A 21,093-nucleotide genomic window follows, 5' to 3' on the forward strand; every position below is an offset into this window, starting at 1 on the left:
TTCTCTCATTCTGTTAACACACTGTAGAACCTTCTTCTCATCTTTGTCCTCTTTTTTACAGCTTAGCCCTGGTCCCCGAAGGAGTATGTTCTTTCTAGAAGATAGATTATACACTATACACAATGTGAAAACTTTACATACTCTTCCTGTTGTCATCTAAAAGATTTTCCTACCTGGAAGAAATAACTTACCTCACCTTTCACTCTCAGATTGGTTTTACTTAGGATTCCTTATAAGGACCAACATATTTAAACTTTATGGAGGAATATAAGCTGAAACTTTTGTTCCTCTTTGTCTTTTTCCCTAGTAAGATTTGTGACAACTTTTCCCCACGGCTGTTATCCATTATAGTAATTTAACTAAACTTTGAGGATTTGTGATTTCTGAAACATCATCTAATTTTCTATGTAAAGGGAAGATAGAAAGCTAGAAGTAAGTTTTTAAAAAGCAAGCTGAAGCCTTGTATAGCACAGAAGAGGAAGATTTGTAACTGGCAAGATACTAGGTGGTCACTCCAATTAATATATGTACTTCAAACTGGAAACAAACTAAAGACGTAAAATAAATCTCTTTCAGGTAGCTGGCATAGGTAGCCAATCAGTTCGTAAAAAACGCATACTGCTTTAAATTGTCAAAAGTAATTTCAGTTATTTTTCATCTAATAGTTGTTTATCCTAATCATCATCCAGAAAACATCTGTTAAGTACTACCTTGGTATAAAGGGTGTTGGTTAGAGTTAAAACAGTGTCTTTGCCCTTCAGGAGCTTACAAAATAAAGATGTTTCAGATCATCACTTATTAAAAAAAAAAAGTCTTGCAAAACATTCAGAAATACAGTATATTAGATCATCAAATAAAGAAGTACATTCACATTCTAAAAAAGTAGCCATAAAATCCAAATGTCAATACTCCGATAATTTGGTTTGAGCTACATTAATTCATAACTCCAAGAGATGGTGAAGGACAGGGAAGCCTGGGGTTCTGCAGTCCATGGAGTCACAGAGAGTCGACACGACTTAGTGACTAAACAACAACAACATTAATTCATAGCAATGACTGTTCTTCTGGCACCCAACGCCCACGAGCTAAAAACTGTTGCAGTTTCCAAATATGAATATTAAAATACTATGAGGGAAAAAAAGTTAAGAAAATTTTATTTAAAAGAACTTGAAGCTGCTTTCTGAAAACAGATCAGGGGACCAGCAGACAAAGGTAAATCAATTTAAAATCATTTTGTAGGATAGAACACTGGTGCCTTCTCACAACCTTGACACACTCACCACTCAAATACTTCCCAGAAGTGCTATTAGAATCAAATAACGACCACGTACATTCACCAGGAGGTATCGGGAACAAGTTATGGTGAGAAACTTTAGAGTTACGCGTCAAATTGTATTTCAGTGACATCTTTTGAAGTTTGGAACTCAGCGCCAAGGCTGTTTTGGCACCTACACAGTACATGGAAGGACAGTGTGTTCCTTTTTGGCTAAAAGGCCAGTAGCCAGTGGTAATCACAAGATGAAAATGGAGAATGTGCTCAGTGGAAAGTGGCACTCCTTCCGTATGTGATAACTAATGTAAGATCTCCCCACTAAAGTCACAAATAAGATGATGTTTATATGATGGCCTTTTACTGAGGAAATGTGGTATGAAATTTAATGTCCTTTTTTTCATTTCACTAATTAACAAATGAAATTTTTTTCAATTTCAAAGCTTAAAATTCAGGATATTAGAAGTTTTACAAAAAATTTTGGTGGTCTAGTGGTTGAGACTCCTTGCTTCCACTGCATGGGGCACAGGTTCAATCTTTGGTCAGGGAACTAAGATCCCAGATACCACACAATGTGGTCAAAAATTTTAAAAAAAGAAAAAGAAAAATTTCCATGAAGTTAGAACCATTTTAGAAATCACACCTAAAAGCAGTCAATGAGAGCATCTGCCAAAAATAGGTTTGAGATTCTTCCCAAGCTCTTCCTCCAGGTCTCTCCCACCCTGCCGCCGCCACCACCCCACCCCCACCCTGCCTCCACGCACGGCTCAGGTGGTTGAGATCTGAGACCTCAGCCTAGATCTCCTTTACATTTTGACTTGTCTCTAATGTGATCATTACCTCCTCTTGAGGTCTTATTGTCCTGGCCTCTGGCTACTTCTCCAGGGTCCCCTCTATTCCAGCCCTGTCTCAGTTCCTCCAGCACCTCGCTCAGCATCTCCACACCCCTCCCTCAGCCCACAGCAGTTTGGCCCAGCTGGCAACTGGTCATCAGTCAGATGTCTGTCTACATTCCACTCTCAGGGACAGCTTTCCTGACCTGCACTCTAGGCGAGGTCTCTCTCATCTGAGCTTTCAGATTATTCTGCTGTTGCCTCTGGTTCTCCGTGGAAATGCCTGTCTCATTTTTCTCAATTTATTATTAAAAAACAAAGAATCCCTGGCAAACTGTAAGTTCCATGAGTGACTGGGCCTGTCCTGGGTACAACCTTACTACCAGAATATCATAGAGTGTGTGGAACGTGGTAGGCTTAGTGACTTGAGCTATGTGTGTGAATGTGGGTGTGTTTAAGGTTTTATCACTCAACCAGGGTACCTTAGTTAATTGTGAGCAAATTAGTAACTTGTGCCCAATGTGATGACATGTCTGTCACTAAACTAATGGTGAGCTAAAACTAACGACACTCCACTCACTGGGGACTCGCAGAACACTGGATGACTCAAGTTGGGCAAAGAGAGACATGATGCATTTTCTCATCTCTACTCCAATTAATAATCAGTTTTTTTCTCTACTTTTATCTGTAAAATAGACTATAAAGGTCAAATGAGATAGTAGTTTAACAAACAATGTATGGAAAAAGAACACAAGTATTAGCAAAACTACAACTCACATTTACTGATAGTTCATGAGCATTAACTAGTTAGCAAGCTTTAACTCTGACATGCATATACACAAATTAAATTTCCTAATTGTTTACTAGAGATTGGAGGTAGTGGGAAATGATATGAAAAGATAGTATGTTACAAATAGATATAAATTAATAAAGGAGACAGTTTGGACTATACTACTTGGTTTATTTTAATATGGATAAGGCTTACAAATATTGGAACAATGTATTCAGTGCCGACAATAATTATTTAAGCAGCAAAAAGAAATTTTGAAGAGGTAAATAATTTCCCATCCCTGTAAGTTCCCAACATTGGCGGACTAGTAGTTTTAAGGTTTTAATCAATTAGCGTCTCCTATAGAGGACCTATAGGAGACCTATATTAGACCTATAGATTCTAATATGAGAATCTGAGGGAATGTTGTGGATTATACCTCTCTTTAAAAGGTGCCATAAATATTATTCTCCAAGAAACAAGTTTCTAGTAATGACTAAGACAGACAATCCTTCAAGCAAATAAGTGCAACGTATAGAAAATTCAGTACTGTTCACAAGAGGTTCACTAATAACAAAGGACATATAAATAAATAGTTTTAATTATGATTGTCACTGTAAGTATAAAGATGCAGATATATATGTGAAACTGTAGAGCTACATTTAATGAATTAAAAAATGTGTCTCCACTGGCTAACTAGAAAACAGTGGAGCATAAAATCATTTTTAACTCTACTCACATTACCTGTTTTGGTAATGTGGCATTGAGGCATTATGGGAAAATCTGAGCTATTTCTATGGCATTCATGAGGTCTCCAATGAGGACATCCCTTACAAAGAAATGCAGAACTATCATTGATAAATAAAATCAATGAAAATAACAACCCATAGAAAAAAATTTAATTGTTTACTGATACATTCTCTTTGCATTTAATATCTCTTGTCCTATCTGAGTAGCCTCCCACTGAGACACACTGAATAGTAACTTTTTATCTGATGTCTGTGAGTGGAATTGCCTCTTCCCTTCATGGGGGTCCAGATGTGCTTCTCTCAAAAGACACTCAGATACTAATTCCAAAAATAGTCTAAACACATGCATTCCACCTCAAATCTGGGACCTCTTTTGTTGATAATTCTACAGAGAGAATATAAGGTTAGTCAATAAGATAGACATAGCAAAAAGATGCCTAGGTCCTATCAAAATTAAAGAAAAATAAAATTCTCCAAAAGGAGATTTAAAAGAGATTGCTGTACATCTGAGAATTTTATCAGCACATAATATACGCTCAATTATATAAATGAATAAGTAATTTTCTTAGCTTTTATCAACATGCTGTTTTTTTCACTACTTTTCTATAGCCCATAGCTTGTGTGTGATAGGTGGTGGTGGTGGAGTTGGCTATGAATATAGTGAATATAGTGGAAGTTATAATAATGTAGATGGTTAAGTTTAATAGTGTTATAGTGGGGTTATATGGTAGTACTGCTGTCATCCAGCCCATGTGAGCGATTGATGAGTAGGCTATAATTTTTCGAAGTTGTGTCTGATTTAGTCCTCGTGTTGGTGGTTTAGTTGCTAAGTCATGTCTGACTCTTGTGACCCCACAGACAGTAGCCTGCCAGGCTCCTCTGTCCATGGGATTTCCCAGGCAAGAATACTGTAGTGGGTTGCCATTTCCATATCCAGAGAATCTTCCTGACCCAGCAATCTAACCCACATCCCCTGCATTGCAGGCGTATTCTTTACCACTGAGCCACCAGGGAAGTCCCATACCCAATAGCATTTCCCTGTTAATATGTGATCCCAATCTCTGATATACCTACTCTCTATCTTACTTACCTCCCTTAATTCAATATAATGTTCTGTATACTCTTGAATATCAGAATTTCCTCCAATATGCTTTATTCATCATACTTCCCTCCTCTCATTCTTTTCGTTTGGCCAATGGCCATGTCTAATCTGTCCTGAGACATTTTTATCCAGCTGCTCCCAAATCTTATAATTAGATTATACCCCAAAACAACTTAATAATAGCAGTTATTCAACAAATGATATCTGATACCTATAGAAGTAAACACTTAGGCCATTTGACTGAGGTGACTGAGGGACTTCAGAAATACTCAAATTTCAAGCAAGGCAAACAGGATATAGTTTCAGGAAAACAATAACCAAAGTTATATTCTAACTAATTTTATCATTCTCTGTTAGAATTAAAGAAAAAATAAGGAATGATTTGTGCATAGTTTGGAAAGAAAGGGACTCAGTGGACAAGTACATGGAGGGGCTTTCCAGCAGTAGCCAGAACAGATACAGCAGATCTGAGGAATAGTAATTTCATGATTACTAGAGAAGTATGGTCTGTGGGGGCTGATGAGTTGATTGCAAGCTGTTGCTACAATTTGAATACTCTGAGAGTTAGGCCTGAGGCTTCCGGCTACTGGAAAAACACTCCCTGGACCTGAAAAACTTGTCCATTTACCTTAAGGCCAAAATGTCTTCAGTGAGTCTGTTGGGTATAAGTCAACTTCTACAAATTCAATATATTCTGGACTTACTGAAAGCATTTGGTTTTTTGATCTCAACAAAGCTAAGATCCATACACTAAACCATAGTATGGGAAAAAAAAAAAAAAAATGCCCTGGCCTTGCTTGGACACCGCCTCTATGGTGACTGGCTTGCTTTCTCATTCTCATATGAGCCAAGTACAATTTGATAATATTTTCCACATCTATCGCCATCTATTTGTCGGCAGTGATATACGACACTTACGTGAGTCCATGATTCCACAGAATGGAGTTACGTAACACAAGCACTTTTTGTCACCCAGACAATCAGAGTGAAGACACAAGCCTATAGCCTTAGCAAACATGCTTGTGGGTATGATTCTAGGATTCCCCTTTTATCAAAAATAAAAAATCTGGATAATGTCTTTACAAGCTGTTTGGAGGATCATAAGTTACATAGAGATATCAGCACACGGAATAAATTTATGAAGAAAGGAGTTAAGAAAAATAAAGATTTTCAAACCTGGGACTGATATTTTCCCCACAGTTGGATGCTTCATCTCCATAATGAGGTCATTGTGTAACACCTAAAATGTAAAAAAAGAGAGAAAAATAACTTACAAAATAAATTTATCTTCAATCTCAAGGGATGTGGAAAGATACCTATTCAATCCATTGAAAAAAATCATTACAAAACAGAGATTTTTGAAATACTAATTTGAAAGTATTTGAGGTTAAAATGTTTTTGTTTTATATTAAACCAAGTGAAGCCAAAAAGAATTAGAAGACTCAAGGGCTAGCCAACTTCATTTTTATAGTCTCCTTAGTCTTAAAAATGTTATTTGCTCTTAAATACAGGGTGTGATTCCCCCCTTTCATCTATTTTTGATCCTCTATATATTAAAGCTCAGCCTATTCCTCCATGACCTCAAGCAGGATTGGACCAAGGTCAACTGCAGAAAGACAGAATATGAGAGGACCCAGGACCTGAAACAGAGGAGCCTACTGTAGTACATATGTGCTCCTAGAAATTTCTTCAGTGGAAGGTGTGGGCAGTCAGTCCAGTTTGAAAGGTGAACCAGAATATCCAGGAGGCCCAGGGACTACATAAAGTGGACAAATCAAAGCCACTGTGACAAGCCATGAGCAGAGCCAGCTGATAGGGAGCCCAGGTTAGAGTAGACCCTAGTCAGAGGCCTGAGCAGGAGACTGAAACCAAAGATGTTCTCAGTGGTCACAAGACCTTACTGATAAGACCAGGTTTTATAACTAGGACAAACTGAGAAAACTAGGGCAACTGAGAAAAAAAGCCAGAAACCCCATCCTGGAGGACTGATTCATTCTCATGCACTGGACCAAGATAGGTATTTGGTGTCTCATCAAGAAAGTGGGTCTTCCCAGATGGCACTAGTAGTAAAGCACCCATCTGTCAATGCAGGAGACATAAGAGAAGCAGGGTCAACCCCTGGGTAGGGAAAATCCCCTGGAGGAGGGCATGGCAATCAACTCCAGTATTCTTAACTAGAGAATCCCAAGGACAGAGCCTAGTGGACTACAGTTCATAGGGTTGCAAAGAGTCAGACATGACTGAAGCGACTTAGCACAGCACACATCCAGAAAACAAAGTAGACTTGACCTCAGGGTTAAGAGTCAAGGCAGTTACTAGGACAGGGGTGTTCTATCAGAGCCCAACCAGCAGAAAGGTGGCTTGATGCTGAATCATTTGGCTACTCCCCTTCATGGATCACAGCCTATTGTGGTGAAGGGACTTGCATAATTCAATGAAGCTATGAGCCATGCCCTGCAGGATCATCCAAGACAGACAGGTCAGATCATAGTGAAGAGTTCTGACAAAACCTGGTCCACTGGAGGAGGAAATTGCAAGTATTCTTGCCACAAGAACCCTATGAACAGTATGAAAAGGCAGAAAGATATGACACCAGAAGATGACTCCCCTGGGTTGGAAGGTATCCAATATGCTACTGGGGAATAGCAAAAGGCAATTACATATAGTTCCAGAAAGAATGAAGCAGCTGGACCAAAGTGGAAATAACACTCAGTTGTGGAAGTGTCTGTGGTGAAAGTAAGGTTCAGTGCTGTAAAGAGCAGTATTGCATAGGAACCTGGAATGTTAGGTCCACAAATCAAGGTAAATTGGACATAGTCAAGTAGGAGATGGCAAGATTGAACATCAGCAACTTAGGAATCAGGGAACTAAAATGGACATAAATGGGCTACTTTAATTCAGATGACAGTTATATCTACTACTGTGGTCAAGAATTACTTAGAAGAAATGGAGTAGCCCTCGTAGTCAACAAAAGTCTGAAATGCAGTACTCAGGCACAGTCTCAAAAATGACAGAATGATCTCAGTTTGTTTCCAAGGCAAACCATTCAGCATCACAGTAATCCAAGTTTATGCCCCAACCACTGATGCCAAAGAAGCTGAAGTTGACTGGTTTCATGAAGGCCTCAACACCTTCTAGAACTAATAGCAAAATTAAAAAAAAAAAAAAAAGATATCTTTTTCATCATAGGGGATTGGAATGCAGAAGAAGGAAGTCAAGAGATACCCTGAATAATATGCAAGTTTGGCTTTGGAGTACAAAATGAAGCAGGGCAAAGGCTCACAGTTTTAGCAAACACCCTTTCCCAACAATCCAAGAAATGACTCTACACATGGATATCACCAGATGGTCAAAACCAAAATCAGGTTGATTATGTCCTTTACAACCAAAGATGGAAAAGCTCTAAACAGTTAGCAAAAACAAGAGCTGGAGCTGACCATGACTCAGATCATCAGCTCCTTATTGGAAAATTCAGGTTTAAATTTAAGGAAATAGGGAAAACCACTAAGCCATTCAGGTATGACCTAGATCAAATCTATTATGATTATACAGTGAAGGAGACAAATAGATTCAAGGGATTAGATCTGCTAGACAGTGTCTGAAGAACTATGGACAGAAGTTCATAACATTGTACAAGAGGCAGTGACCAAAACCATCCCAAAGAAGAAAGAATGCAAGAAGACAAAGTGGTTTTCTGAGGAGTCTTCACAAATAGCTGAGGGACGAAGAAAAGTGAAAGGCAAAGGAGAAAGGGCAAGATATACTCAAAGTAGAGTTCAAGGGAATAGCAAAGAGAGACAAAGCCTTCTTGAATGAAGAATGTGGAAAAAACAGAATGGAAAAGACTAGAGAGCTCTTCAAGAAAAGTGGAGCTATCAAGGGAACATTTCATGCAAGGATGGGCATGATAAAGGACAGGAATGGAAAGGACCCAGCAGAAGAGAAGAGATAAAGAAGAGGTGGCAAGAAAACACAAAAGAAATATACCAAAAAGTCTCAATGACCCAAATAACAACGATGGTGTGGTCAACTCAGAGCCATTCTGGAGGGTAAAGTAAACTGGGTCTTAGGAAGCATTACTACAAACAAAGCTAGTAAAGGTGACAGAATTCCAGTTGAGCTATTTCAAACCCTAAAAGATGCTATAAAAGCACTACATTCAATATGGCAGCAAATTTTGAAAAACATCAGTGGCTACAGGACTGGAAAAGGTCAGTTTTCCAATCTCAAAGAAGGGCAATGCCAAAGAATGTTCAGACTACCAGGTAATTAAATTCATTTCGCATTCTAGCAAGATTCTGCTCAATATCCTTCAAGCTTAGCTTCAGCAATACTTGAACCAAAAATTCCAGATGTGCAAGTTGAGTTTAGAAAGGCAGAGGAACCAGAAATCAAATTGCCAATATTCATTGGATCATGGAGAAAGCAAGGGAATTCCAGAAAAACATCTAATTCTGCTTCATTGACTACGATCTTCCAGATGTTCAAGCTGGTTTTAGAAAAGGCAGAGGAACCAGAGATCAAATTGCCAACATCTGCTGGATTATCAAAAAAGCAAGAGAGTTCCAGAAAAAACATCTATTTCTGTTTTATTGACTATGCCAAAGCCTTTGACTGTGTGGATCACAATCAACTGTGGAAAATTCTGAAAGAGATGGGAATACCAGACCACCTGACCTGCCTCTTGAGAAACCTATATGCAGGTCAGGAAGCAACAGTTAGAACTGGATATGGAACAACAGACTAGTATCAAATAGGAAAAGGAGTACGTCAAGGCTGTATATTGTCACCCTGCTTATTTAACTTCTATGCAGAGTACATCATGAGAAACGCTGGGCTGGAAGAAGCACCAGCTGAAATCAAGATTGCCGGGAGAAATATCAATAACCTCAGATATGCAGATGACATCACCCTTATGGCAGAAAGTGAAGAGGAACTAAAGACCCTCTTGATGAAAGTGAAAGTGGAGAGTGAAAACGTTGGCTTAAAGCTCAACATTCAGAAAACGAGGATCATGGCATCTGGTCCCATCACTTCATGGGAAATAGATGGGGAAACAGTGGAAACAGTGTCAGACTTTATCTTTTTGCGTTCCAAAATCACTACAGATGGTGACTGCAGCCATGAAATTAAAAGACGCTTACTCCTTGGAAGGAAAGTTATGACCAACCTAGATAGAATATTCAAAAGCAGAGACATTACTTTGCCAACAAAGGTCCGTCTAGTCAAGGCTATGGTTTTTCCAGTGGTCATGTATGGATGTAAGAGTTGGACTGTGAAGAAGGCTGAGCACCGAAGAATTGATGCTTTTGAACTGTGGTGTTGGAGAAGACTCTTGAGAGTCCCTTGGACTGCAAGGAGATCCAACCAGTCCATTCTAAAGGAGATTGGTCCTGGGTGTTCTTTGGAAGGAATGATGCTAAAGCTGAAACTCCAATACTTGGCCACCTCATGCGAAGAACTGACTCATTGGAAAAGACTCTGATGCTGGGAGGGATCGGGGGCAGGAGGAAAAGGGGACGACAGAGGATGAGATGGCTAGATGGCATCACTGACTCTATGGACATGAGTTTGAGTGAACTCCGGGAGATGGTGATGGACAGGGAGGCCTGGCGTGCTGCGATTCATGGGGTTGCAAAGAGTCGGACATGACTGAGCAACTGAACTGAACTGAAAGCCTTTGACTCTGTGGATCACAACAAACATGGAAAATTCTTAAAGAGATAGAATGCCAGACTACCTCACCTGTCTCCTAAGAAACCTGTATGCAGGTCAAGAAGCAACAGTTAGAACTTTACATGGAACAATGGACTGTTTCAAAAGTGGGAAAGGAGGAAGAGAAGTCTGTATATTGCCACCCTGCTTACTTAACTTACAGGCAGAGTACAGCATGTGAAACACTGGGCTGGATGAATCACAAACTGGAATCAAGATTGCCAGGAGAAATATCAACAACCTCAGATATGCAGATGATATTACTCTAACGGCAGAAAATGAAGAGGAACTAAAGAGAATCTCAATCAGTGTGAAAGAGAAGAGTGAAAAAACTGGCTTTAAACTTAAAATTAGAAAAACCTAATGTCAAGGCATCCACTCACATCATTTGATGGCAATTAGAAGGGGGAAAAGTGGAAGCAGTGACAAATTTTATTTTCTTGGGCTCCAAAATTACTGTAGATGGTGACTGCAGGCATGAATTTAACTGACACTTGCTCCTTGGCAGAAAAGCTATGACAAACCTATACAGTGTATTAAAATTCAGAGACATTACTTTGATGACAAAGGACCATACAGTCAAAGCTATCATTTTTCCAGTACATATATAGATGTGAGAGTTGGACCATAAAGAAGACTGAGTGCTGAAGCATTGATGCTTTCAAATTGTGGTGCTAAAGAAGACTTTTGAGAGTCCCTTGGATAGCATGGAGATCAAACCAGTCAATCCTAAAGGAAATGAACTCTGAATATTCACTGGAAGGACTGATGCTGAAGCTCAATCTCCAATACTTTGGCCACCTGATGTGAAGAGCCAACTCACTTGAAAAGGCCCTGATGCTGGGAAAGATTGAAGTCAGGAGGAGAAGGGAACAACAGAAGATGAGATGGTTAGATAGCCAATGAGATGGTTAGATAACCAATTCAATGGACATGAATTTGAGTGAGCTCTGGGAGATAGTGGAGTACAGAGGAGCCTGTCATGCTGCAGTCCATGGAATTGCAAAGAGTCAGACACAACTTAGCGACTGAACAAAAACAATCATACTTGGCTACTAAAACAGAGCTACTTAAATCCTTGGCACAGAGAGGCTGTCATTTTTCCCCCTGAGTGGGCAGGAAAACAAAAGCTGCCAGAGATCAAGTGCCCTCCAGTTGTGGGTAGAAGATGTGATGAGGGCATGGAACTAGATTCTAGAACACAAAAGTTGAATTATATAATTAATTAACTCTTGTTGAGGAAACATATTGTGTCATACACAAGTGAAAATGCTATGAAGTTGTTTTTGTAAGTTAGGTCTTTACCAGTTGGCGGCAGCCTGTGTATACTGCATCAAAGAACCCCCAAATTCAGTTTATTATTGCTATCACTGCATCTTATTGAGACACATATGGGTGAATTACATACGGAGTGCTGTCTTCACCTGCACTGTCTACCAGGAGCAGAGCTTCTCTTGTGCTATTCTGTACTTGGATCTAAAGGGCAGATGCTTTGAACTGTGGTGCTGGAGAAGACTCTCGAGAGCCCCTTGGACTGCAAGGAGATCAAACTAGTCAATCCTAAAAGAAATCAATCATGACTATTCATTATAAGGACTGATGCTGAAGCTCCAATACTTTGGCCACCTGATGCAAAGAGCCAACTCATTAGAAAAGACCCTGATGCTGGGGAAGATTGAGGTCAGGGAGGAGAAAGGGACGACAGTGGACAAGATGGTTGGATGGCATCACTGACTCAATGGACATTGAGTCTGAGCAAGCTCCAGGAGATGGTGAAGAATAGGGAAGCCTGGCATGCTGCAGTCCCTGGGATCGCAGAGTCAGACACGACTAGGCAACTGAATGACAACAACAAAAAGGGCAGAAGTATTGCAGTGGCCCAGTGAGCTTATGGACCACAGTTTCACACTAATATCCTAAAGAGTAGTAGTTGTAATAGTTCTACAGCATTTTGAGCTTCAGGTTAAAGCAAGATTTGCATATCCCTATCTTTATTATGGACTATCTTTCCACAGAGCAAAAAAGCATGAAATAAATAAACTAATAAAAATGTTTTCTGGGACTCCCCTGGTGGTCCAGTGGTTAAGAATCCACCTTCCAATGCAGGAGACTCAGGTTCAATCCCTGGTTGGGGAACTAAGATCCCACATACTTAGAGGCAACCAAGCCTGAGTGCCACAACTAGAGAAGCCCACTCACTGCAATAAGCCCTTGCGCTACACACTTCAACTAGAGAAGCTGCGCGCTGCAACTGGAGAGAAGCCCCCACGCCCTGGGACTAGAGAAAGCCCTGTAATGCAACAAAGCCCCAACAAAGCCAAAAAAGAGTTTTCTCACTTGGAAAACTCAGGGAGAGAGGACAAATTTCCTTAGTTTTATCTGTTTTCAGTGAGCTTATTGGTTGCATTATGGAATAAGCTATCAAGAAGACAACCTCCTGGGTGACTTTTTAAGGTGAGAACTATAACCCTTCTGTGGCTAAATATTCTGGCTTCCAGTGTTTTCTTTGGGAATGGTTGCCACTTTGGGAATGATGCTTTTTAAATGACCATGTCAAACCTCCTCATTAAGGGTGAAGCCAATGCCAGAAGGAGATCCTTTCTAGGAATGCCTTGCCTTTCTTTTGGCATCACCAGCTTTGCAGCCGAGAGCTGGCCAGAGAAAATTCTTGCCAGTGTTAGAACTGTGCTATAATTTCATTCTGGTGAGGCTCATTCTCAGCACCCGCCCAGCACAGCCTCCTCCTTTGTGGGGGTGGGGGCTAAATGCCAACTCGAGGTGCTAAATCTCAGTTCTACTGAGGACAGGAACAAAAATACCACGCTAAATTTCACTTGAAACAATTATCTGCACACTGAATCATTCTTCTCTTCTCGTATCTCTGTTGCCCTCCTGACTACCTCTTTGTAATAATACTGCAGTGCTACTCACAAAAGACAAAAGTGAGTGTTCTTAGCTAAATATAACTTAACTGATAGTGTTAAAATTAATTAACGCTGAATTTTAATCATGTAGCAAACGTGAAGTATCAAACGTGAAAGGGTAGCTGGTAAAGGTCAAGGGACAGATGTCAAAGTTTTGCAAAGCAGAAGCTAGCAGCTGACTGAAGTTTTGCATGAAAGCAGCTTAAGGAGTGTACTCCTTTCAGTTCTTCCCCCACTGATGCCTATATGTGACATTCCCAATATGAAAATTTCTTATCGAACTGGATCAATTCCTTTGCATTGAAAATTGTTCGATTTAAAGCAGAAATACAAATTCTTCTTATGTTTGCAAAGCAAGGTAATTCCATTTCTAATTTGCTGGAGTGTTTGTACAATTATGAGGTAAATGGGCTACTCCAAGCCCCCATTTTCAGAAAGAATTGACTTCTTCCCCTGCTTGGTGGCCACCTACCTATAAAATGTGAAATCAGAGGTCCAGCGAATTCCATCGACTTGCTTTGTGAATCAGGTCAGGTAATCTCAGAACAACTGAGACTGTGGCAGTGCCATCCCTAGAAACTCTGCCTGCTGACTCTGAATGTTAGGCAACTCTCCAGCCTTGTTTGTGAGGCGAGTCCTGCTCTGTTCAATAACATATTTGAGAACCTCAGGATCCAGGCAGCCTGTCTGGATTTTAACACAACTCTCTGCTGCTGCACTTTAGACTTAGGTCCCAGTATACTTCACCAGAAATGCAGGAACTGCCACTTGCTACCATTTGTATAACATTTCTTTTGTAATTCTTACTAAATATCTCCTTTTACTTCTCTCATCCAAAGGCAGCACCCTGATCTCTATTATCTTAACCAAGAAATTCAAATGTAAAGTGTTTTCTTTTCTGACCACTAACAACGTAATGGGAGCCTCAGCCTTAGGGAACTTCAACTGCCATTTTCCTTGAAGGAAATTTCATGCCTGGAACCTCAGTCTGGCCACTCAGGATATTCTTTGTTGCATAATGAGTTATTTTAAACTAAGGTGAAGGACCTTCCCGAGAATTCTGATGTGTACTTTGTCCTTCCTTTAACTTATTTTATCTTCCTTCAATCCTTCATGGTTTGGTAGCTCTTCAAAATTGAATTTCTTCTTTGAAATTTCAAAAGCCTCTTCTTGATAAGAATAGAATTGTAGACAGTGCACCAATCTCTCTCGCAAAGTATCAGGCCTATTTAAAATAAGGTCTCTCATTCTTCCTCAAGAGTTTTACAGATTGACAGCCTAATGATAGAGTCAAATGGTAATGTATTAACGATGGGGGGAAAGAGTAAAATGTATACCTTAAAGCCATGTGGGAAATAAAAGTTTAAGTAATAAAGTCTTTTAATAAAGTCCTATAGTAGGAAGGGCAGAAAAAAGTCTATAATATAGTACTAGCAAGGAAAAAATAGGGGGAAAAAAACCATAACACAAAAATCAATACCCACTATATAAGCAGTGTGGAGAAGGGAATGGCAACTCACTCTGGTATTCTTGCCTAGAGAATGCCATGAAAAGAGGAGCCTAGAAGGCTACAGTCCATGGAATCACAACAGCCGGACACGAATGAGTGACCCTGACACACACACATATAAGCAGTGAAAATCTCTAGGAAAAGCAAGGGATCTGAGTCAAGAGTAGAATTAGAAAGCCATATACAAATAAAAAGAGAGAGATAGAGTATTGTTATTAACTGATGAACACAAAGTTCAGTTCAGTTGCTCAGTCGTGTCCGACTCTTTGCAACCCCATGGACTGCAGTATGGCAGGCCTCCCTGTCCATCACCAACTCCCGGAGTTTACCCAAACTTATGTCCATTGAGTTGGTGATGCCATCCAACCATCTCATCCTCTATCATCCCCTTCTCTTCCCACCTTCAATCTTTCCCAGCATCAGGGTCTTTTCAAATAAGTCCATTCTTCACATCAGGTGGCCAAAGTATTGGAGTTTCAGCTTCAGCATTAGCCCTTCAAATGAATATTCAAGACTGATTTCCTTTAGGATGGAGTGGTTGGATCTCTTTGCAGTTCAAGGGACTCTAAAGAGTCTTCTTCAACACCACAGTTCAAAAGCATCAAAGGATGGACACAAAGGATATGTGTAAAAGACCTTATCAAAAATCAATGTAATACCATCAATGACATTAACAAAGATGCCCAAAAGAGAAACAATCTATCCATTCATGAAAGAGCTGAGAGTAAAAGGATTAATGAACTGGCATTCAAAGTGCCTATATTTAGAAGGTAGGCAAAAAGAGACCTGAGCCAATTTTTTACAACACAGTTTCCATTCCATAATGAAGGAGTAATATCCAATGAGCAAAAGTAAGTAACTGTGTGTATCTTGGAAGGAAAGGAAAAGATGTAGGTCAAGGAGGTCAGTGAAAGTCACAGAACAAAGATGATATTGAAATAAAGCATAAGGTTAATTACAATGATACATATAACAACAGCAGCTTTTGCTCAACAAAACTCAAGGGTCAGACATTGTGTCAGGAACTAAAGAGTTACCTCCATTTAATCCTCCTAGTGAGAGGATTAATTAACTAGATAAGAATTGCTATTGCCTGCATTTCTACTAATACCATGATGAAAGCCTAAAGTGGTTAAACAAAACACTCCCAAGATTTTATAAATTAATAAGTATCTGACTTTGGATTATAATGTAGGTATGTCTGACCCTAAACTGACTCCATCAGTTGGAGACTTACTAAAAGAAAAAGTAGAAAAGCATCATTTGATTTATCATTAAAATAACTAGCTGATGTGGTCAATTCTGTAAAATAAATTAGTCAATTTATTGGGTGAGGGGGAATCATTCAAATGGATTGCCTGACACCATGCAGCCCAATTAATGAATACACTGAATTGCTCCCTTCTAGGTATCCAAGGATATTCTGGCTCTCATAGAGACAAAGGTTGTGGAAAGAGGAAGCATTGTGGTCTGGGCCTGGCTGAGATTTTGAGGGAGATCACTAACCAAACTGATGACACAAACCACAGCCTTGTCTAGCTCAATGAAACTATGAGCCATACCGTGTAGGGCCCCCCAAGACAGACGGGTCATGGCAGAGAGTTCTGACAAAATGTGGTCCACTGGAGAAGCAAATGGCGAACCGCTTCAGTATTCTTGCCTTGAGAACCCCATGAACAGTGTGAAAAGGCAAAAAGGTATGACACTGAAAGATGAACTTCCTCCCCAGGTTGGTAGGTGCTCAATATGCTACTGGAGAAGACTGGAGAAATAACTCCATAAAGAATGAAGAGATGGAATCAAAGCAAAAACACACCCCATTGTGGATGTGATAAACTCTGATGCTGTGAGAGCAATATTGCATAGGAACCAGGAATGTTAGGTCCATGAATCAAGGCAAATTGGAAGTGATCAAACAGGAGATGCCAAGAGTGAATGAACATCAACATTTTAGGAATCAGTGAACTAAAATGGACTGGAATGGGTGACTTTAACTCAGATGACCATTATATCTACTACTGCAGGCAAGAATCCCTTAGAAGAAATAGAGTAGCCATAATAGTCAACAAAAGACTCTGAAATGCAGTATTTGGATGCAATCTCAAAAGTGACAGAATTATCTCTGTTCATTTCCAAGACAAACCATTCAATATCACAGTAATCTAAGTCTATGCCCTGACCAGTAATGCTGAAGAAGCTGAAGTTGAATGGTTCTATGAAGACCTACAAGACCTTCTAGAACTAACACCCCAAAAGATGTCCTTTTCATTATAGGGGACAGGAATGCAAAAGTAGGAAGTCAAGAGCTATCTGGAGTAACGGGCAAATTTGGCCTTGGAGTACAAAACAAAGCTGGTCAAAGGTTAGCAGAGTTTTGCCAAGAGAATGCACTGGTCATAGCAAACACCCTCTTCCAAAAACATAAGAGAAGACTCTACATATGGACATCACCAGATGGTCAATACTGAAATCGGATGGATTATATTCTTTGCAGCCAAAGATGGAGAAGTTCTATACAGTCAGCAAAAACAAGACCAGGAGCTGACTGTGGCTCAGATCATGAACTCCTTATTGCCAAATTCAGACTTAAATTGAAGAAAGTAGGGAAGACCCCTAGACTATTCAAGTATGACCAATATCAAATCCCTTACAATTATACAGTGAAAGTGACAAATAGATACAAGGGATTAGATATGACAGACAGTGCCTGAAGAACTATGGATGGAGGTTCGAGACATTGTACAGAAGGCAGTGATCAAGACCATCTGCAAGAAAAAGAAATGCAAAAAGACAAAATGGTTGTCTGAGTAGGCCTTAAAAATAGCTGAGAAAAGAAGATAAGCTAAAGGCAAAGGAGAAAAGGAAAGATATACCCATTTCAATGCAGAGTTCCAAAGAATAGCAAGGGGAGACGAGAAAGCCTTCCTCAGCTATCTGTGCAAATAAACAGAGGAAAACAACAGAATGGGAAAAACTAGAGATCTCTTCAAGAAAATCAGAGATACCAAGAGAACATTTCATGCAAAGATGGGCTCGATAAAGGACAGAAATGGTATGGACCTAACAGAAGCAGAAGATATTAAGAAGAGGTGTCAAGAATACACAGAAGAACTATACAAAAAAGATTTTCATGACCCAGATAACCACGATGCTGTGATCACTCACCTAGAGCCAGACATCCTGGAATGCGAAGTCAAGTGCGCCTTAAAAAGTATCACTATGAACAAAGCTAGTGGAGGTGATAGAATTGCAGTTGACTATTTCAAATCCTAAAAGAATGCTGTGAAAGTGATGCACTCAATATGCCAGCAAATTTGGAAAACTCAGTAGTGGCCACAGGACTGGAAAAGGTCAGTTTTCATTCCAATCCCAAAGAAAGACAATGCCAAAGAATGTTCAAACTACCACAAATTACACTCATCTCACACGCTAGCAATGTAATTCTCAAAATTCTCCAAGCCAGGCTTCAACAGTATGTGAACCGTGAACTTCCAGATGTTGGAGCTGGATTTAGAAAAAGCAGAGTAACCAGAGATTAAATTGCCAAGATCCACCAGATCATCAAAAAAGCCAGAGAGTTCCAGAAAAACATCTACTTCTGCTTTATTGACTACACCAAAGCCTTTGACTGTGTGGATCACAACAAACTGTGGAAAATTCTGAAAGAGATGTGAATACCAGACCACCTGACCTGCCTCCTAAGAAATCTGTATGCAGGTCAAGAAGCAACAGTTAGAACTGGACATGGAACAACAGACTGGTTCCAAATAGGAAAAGGAGTATGCCAAGGCTGCATATTGTCACCCTGTTTATTTAACTTATATGCAGAGTATATCATGTGAAATGCCGGGCTAGATGAAGCACAAGCTGAAATCAAGATTGCTGGGAAAAATATCAATAACCTCAGATGTTCAGATGACACCATCCTTATGGCAGAAAGCAAAGAAGAACTAAAGAGCCTCTTGATGAAAGTGAAAGAGGAGAGTGAAAAAGTTGGCTTAAAAGTCAACATTCAGAAAACTAAGATCATGGCACCCGGTTCCATCACTTCTTTCAAATAGATGGGGAAACAAAGGAACAGTCAGAGATTTTTGATTTTTTTTTTTTTTGGAGGGGGAGCTCCAAAATCACTGCAGATGGTAACTGCAGCCATGACATTAAAAGACTCTTGCTCCTTGGAAGAAAAGCTATGACCAACCTATACAGTATATTAAAAAGCAGAGACATTACTTTACCCACAAAGCTAGAGCTGAAGAATTGATGCTTTTGAACTGTGGTGTTGGAAAAGACTCTTGAGAGTCCCTTGGACTGCAAGGAGATCCAACCTGTCATTCCTAAAGGAAATCAGTTCTGAATATTCATTAGAAGGACTGATGCTGAAGCTGAAACTTCAATATTTTTCCACCTGATGCAAAGAACCAACTGATTGGAAAGATCCTGATGCTGAGAAAGATTGAAGGTAGGAGGAGAAAGGGATGACAGAGGATGAGATGGTTAGATGGCATCACCACCTCGAAGGACATGAGTTTGAGTAGGCTTCAGGAGTTGGTGATGGACAGGAAGCCTGGTGTGTTAAAGTCCATGGGGTCACAAAGAGTCAGACACGATTGAGCGACTGAACTGAACTGATCTAGAGGGTGATCTTGGGCAAGGCACTTAAGTACTCTGAAGCTCAGAACCCTCAGCAGTCAAAACAGGACAACGACATTTGTTTCTCAGGAGTTTGTGAGGATTAAGTGAGTTAAAAAATGCAAAGCAGTGAGCATGTTGTCTTGGACAGAGTAAGCTCAGAATGAAGTGAAGTGAAGTGAAAATCGCTTAGACATGTCCAACTGTTTGTGACTCCATGGACTATACAGTCCATGGAATTCTCCAGGCCAGAATACTGCTAACCTTTCCCTTCTCCAGGGGATTTTCCCAACCCAGGGATTGAACCCAGGTCTCTCACATTGCAGGCAGATTCTTTACCAGCTAAGCCACAAGGGAAGCCCAAGCTCAGAATAAATGGCATCTGTTTTTCATTATCAATAGACTAGGTTCAAACTCTAGTTCCATTAAGGACCAGCTCACTGCAGATGGTGACTACAGCCATGAAATTAAAAGACGCTTACTCCTTGGAAGGAAAGTTATGACCAACCTAGATAGCATATTCAAAGCAGAGACATTACTTTGCCAACAAAAGTCCGTCTAGTCAAGGCTATAGTTTTTCCTGTGGTCATGTATGGATGTGAGAGTTGGACTGTGAAGAAGGCTGAGCACCGAAGAATTGATGCTTTTGAACTGTGGTGTTGGAGAAGACTCTTGAGAGTCCCTTGGACTGCAAGGAGATCCAACCAGTCCATTCTGAAGGAGATCAGCCCTGGGATTTCTTTGGAAGGAATGATGCTAAAGCTGAAACTCCAATACTTTGGCCACCTGATGTGAAGAGTTGACTCATTGGAAAAGACTCTGATGCTGGGAGGGATTGGGGGCAGGAGGAGAAGGGGACGACAGAGGATGAGATGGCTGGATGGCATCACTGACTCGATGGACGTGAGTCTGAGTGAACTCTGGGAGTTGGTGATGGACAGGGAGGCCTGGTGTGCTGCAATTGGTGGGGTCACAAAGAGTCGGACACAACTGAGCGACTGAACTGAACTGACTGATGTGGCTCTGAGGCACATTTGTTCATGCAACAAACAAATGTTAAATGTATTAATGGTAATGAGTAATAATAAGTATTAAGTGCCTACTAATGTGCTGTGATTTGTTAAGTGCTAAGGGAAAACTGGGTCACAGGAAAAAAGTAAAGTCCTTGCCCTCAAGAAGCATGTGTATATGTGCTCAGTCCTGTCCAACTCTGCGACTTCATGGACCGTAGCCCGCCAGGCTCCTCTGTCCATGGAATTTTCCAGGCAAGAATACTGGGGTGAGTTGCACTGGTCTCTTATTATTACATAATATCTGTTCATTTTTCTGCTACATTTTCAGTACTTTGAACATTATCTGGCACTATCTGGTAGATGTTCAACAGTATTTATAGGCTTCATTGAGTTAAATATATTAGTTATTAATATTTGCTTATTTAAGTAGTAAGTGGCTCCTTTTGGTTTCATTTTTGTATGGGTAGGGGAGATGGAGGGAGTACTCTTGTTTGAAGCTTTTAATAAATCCCTAAAGTTCTCTTGACCAAAATATACTCATTTTTAAGAATGTAATTATCAAGTTCCATTGTTCTGTTG

General features: G+C 40.1%; 1 protein-coding gene across 10 annotated transcripts in view; it reads right to left on the reverse strand.

Annotated features, from left to right (window-relative positions):
- SUGCT (succinyl-CoA:glutarate-CoA transferase) overlaps positions 1-21,093 on the reverse strand; it is an 875,539-nt gene that overhangs the window by 209,491 nt on the left and 644,955 nt on the right. For all 10 annotated transcript variants that reach the window (XR_009494110.1, XR_009494109.1, XM_059885353.1 and 7 more), the window contains 1 exon segment: positions 5,900-5,963. Coding sequence is in view for 5 of the 10 variants with exons in the window: in XM_059885353.1 (XP_059741336.1) it covers positions 5,900-5,963 (64 nt within the window). In the remaining 5 variants the exon portion in view is untranslated.

The sequence above is a fragment of the Bos taurus genome, chromosome 4 (genome assembly GCF_002263795.3).
Source record: "Bos taurus isolate L1 Dominette 01449 registration number 42190680 breed Hereford chromosome 4, ARS-UCD2.0, whole genome shotgun sequence".
NCBI lineage: Eukaryota > Metazoa > Chordata > Mammalia > Artiodactyla > Bovidae > Bos > Bos taurus.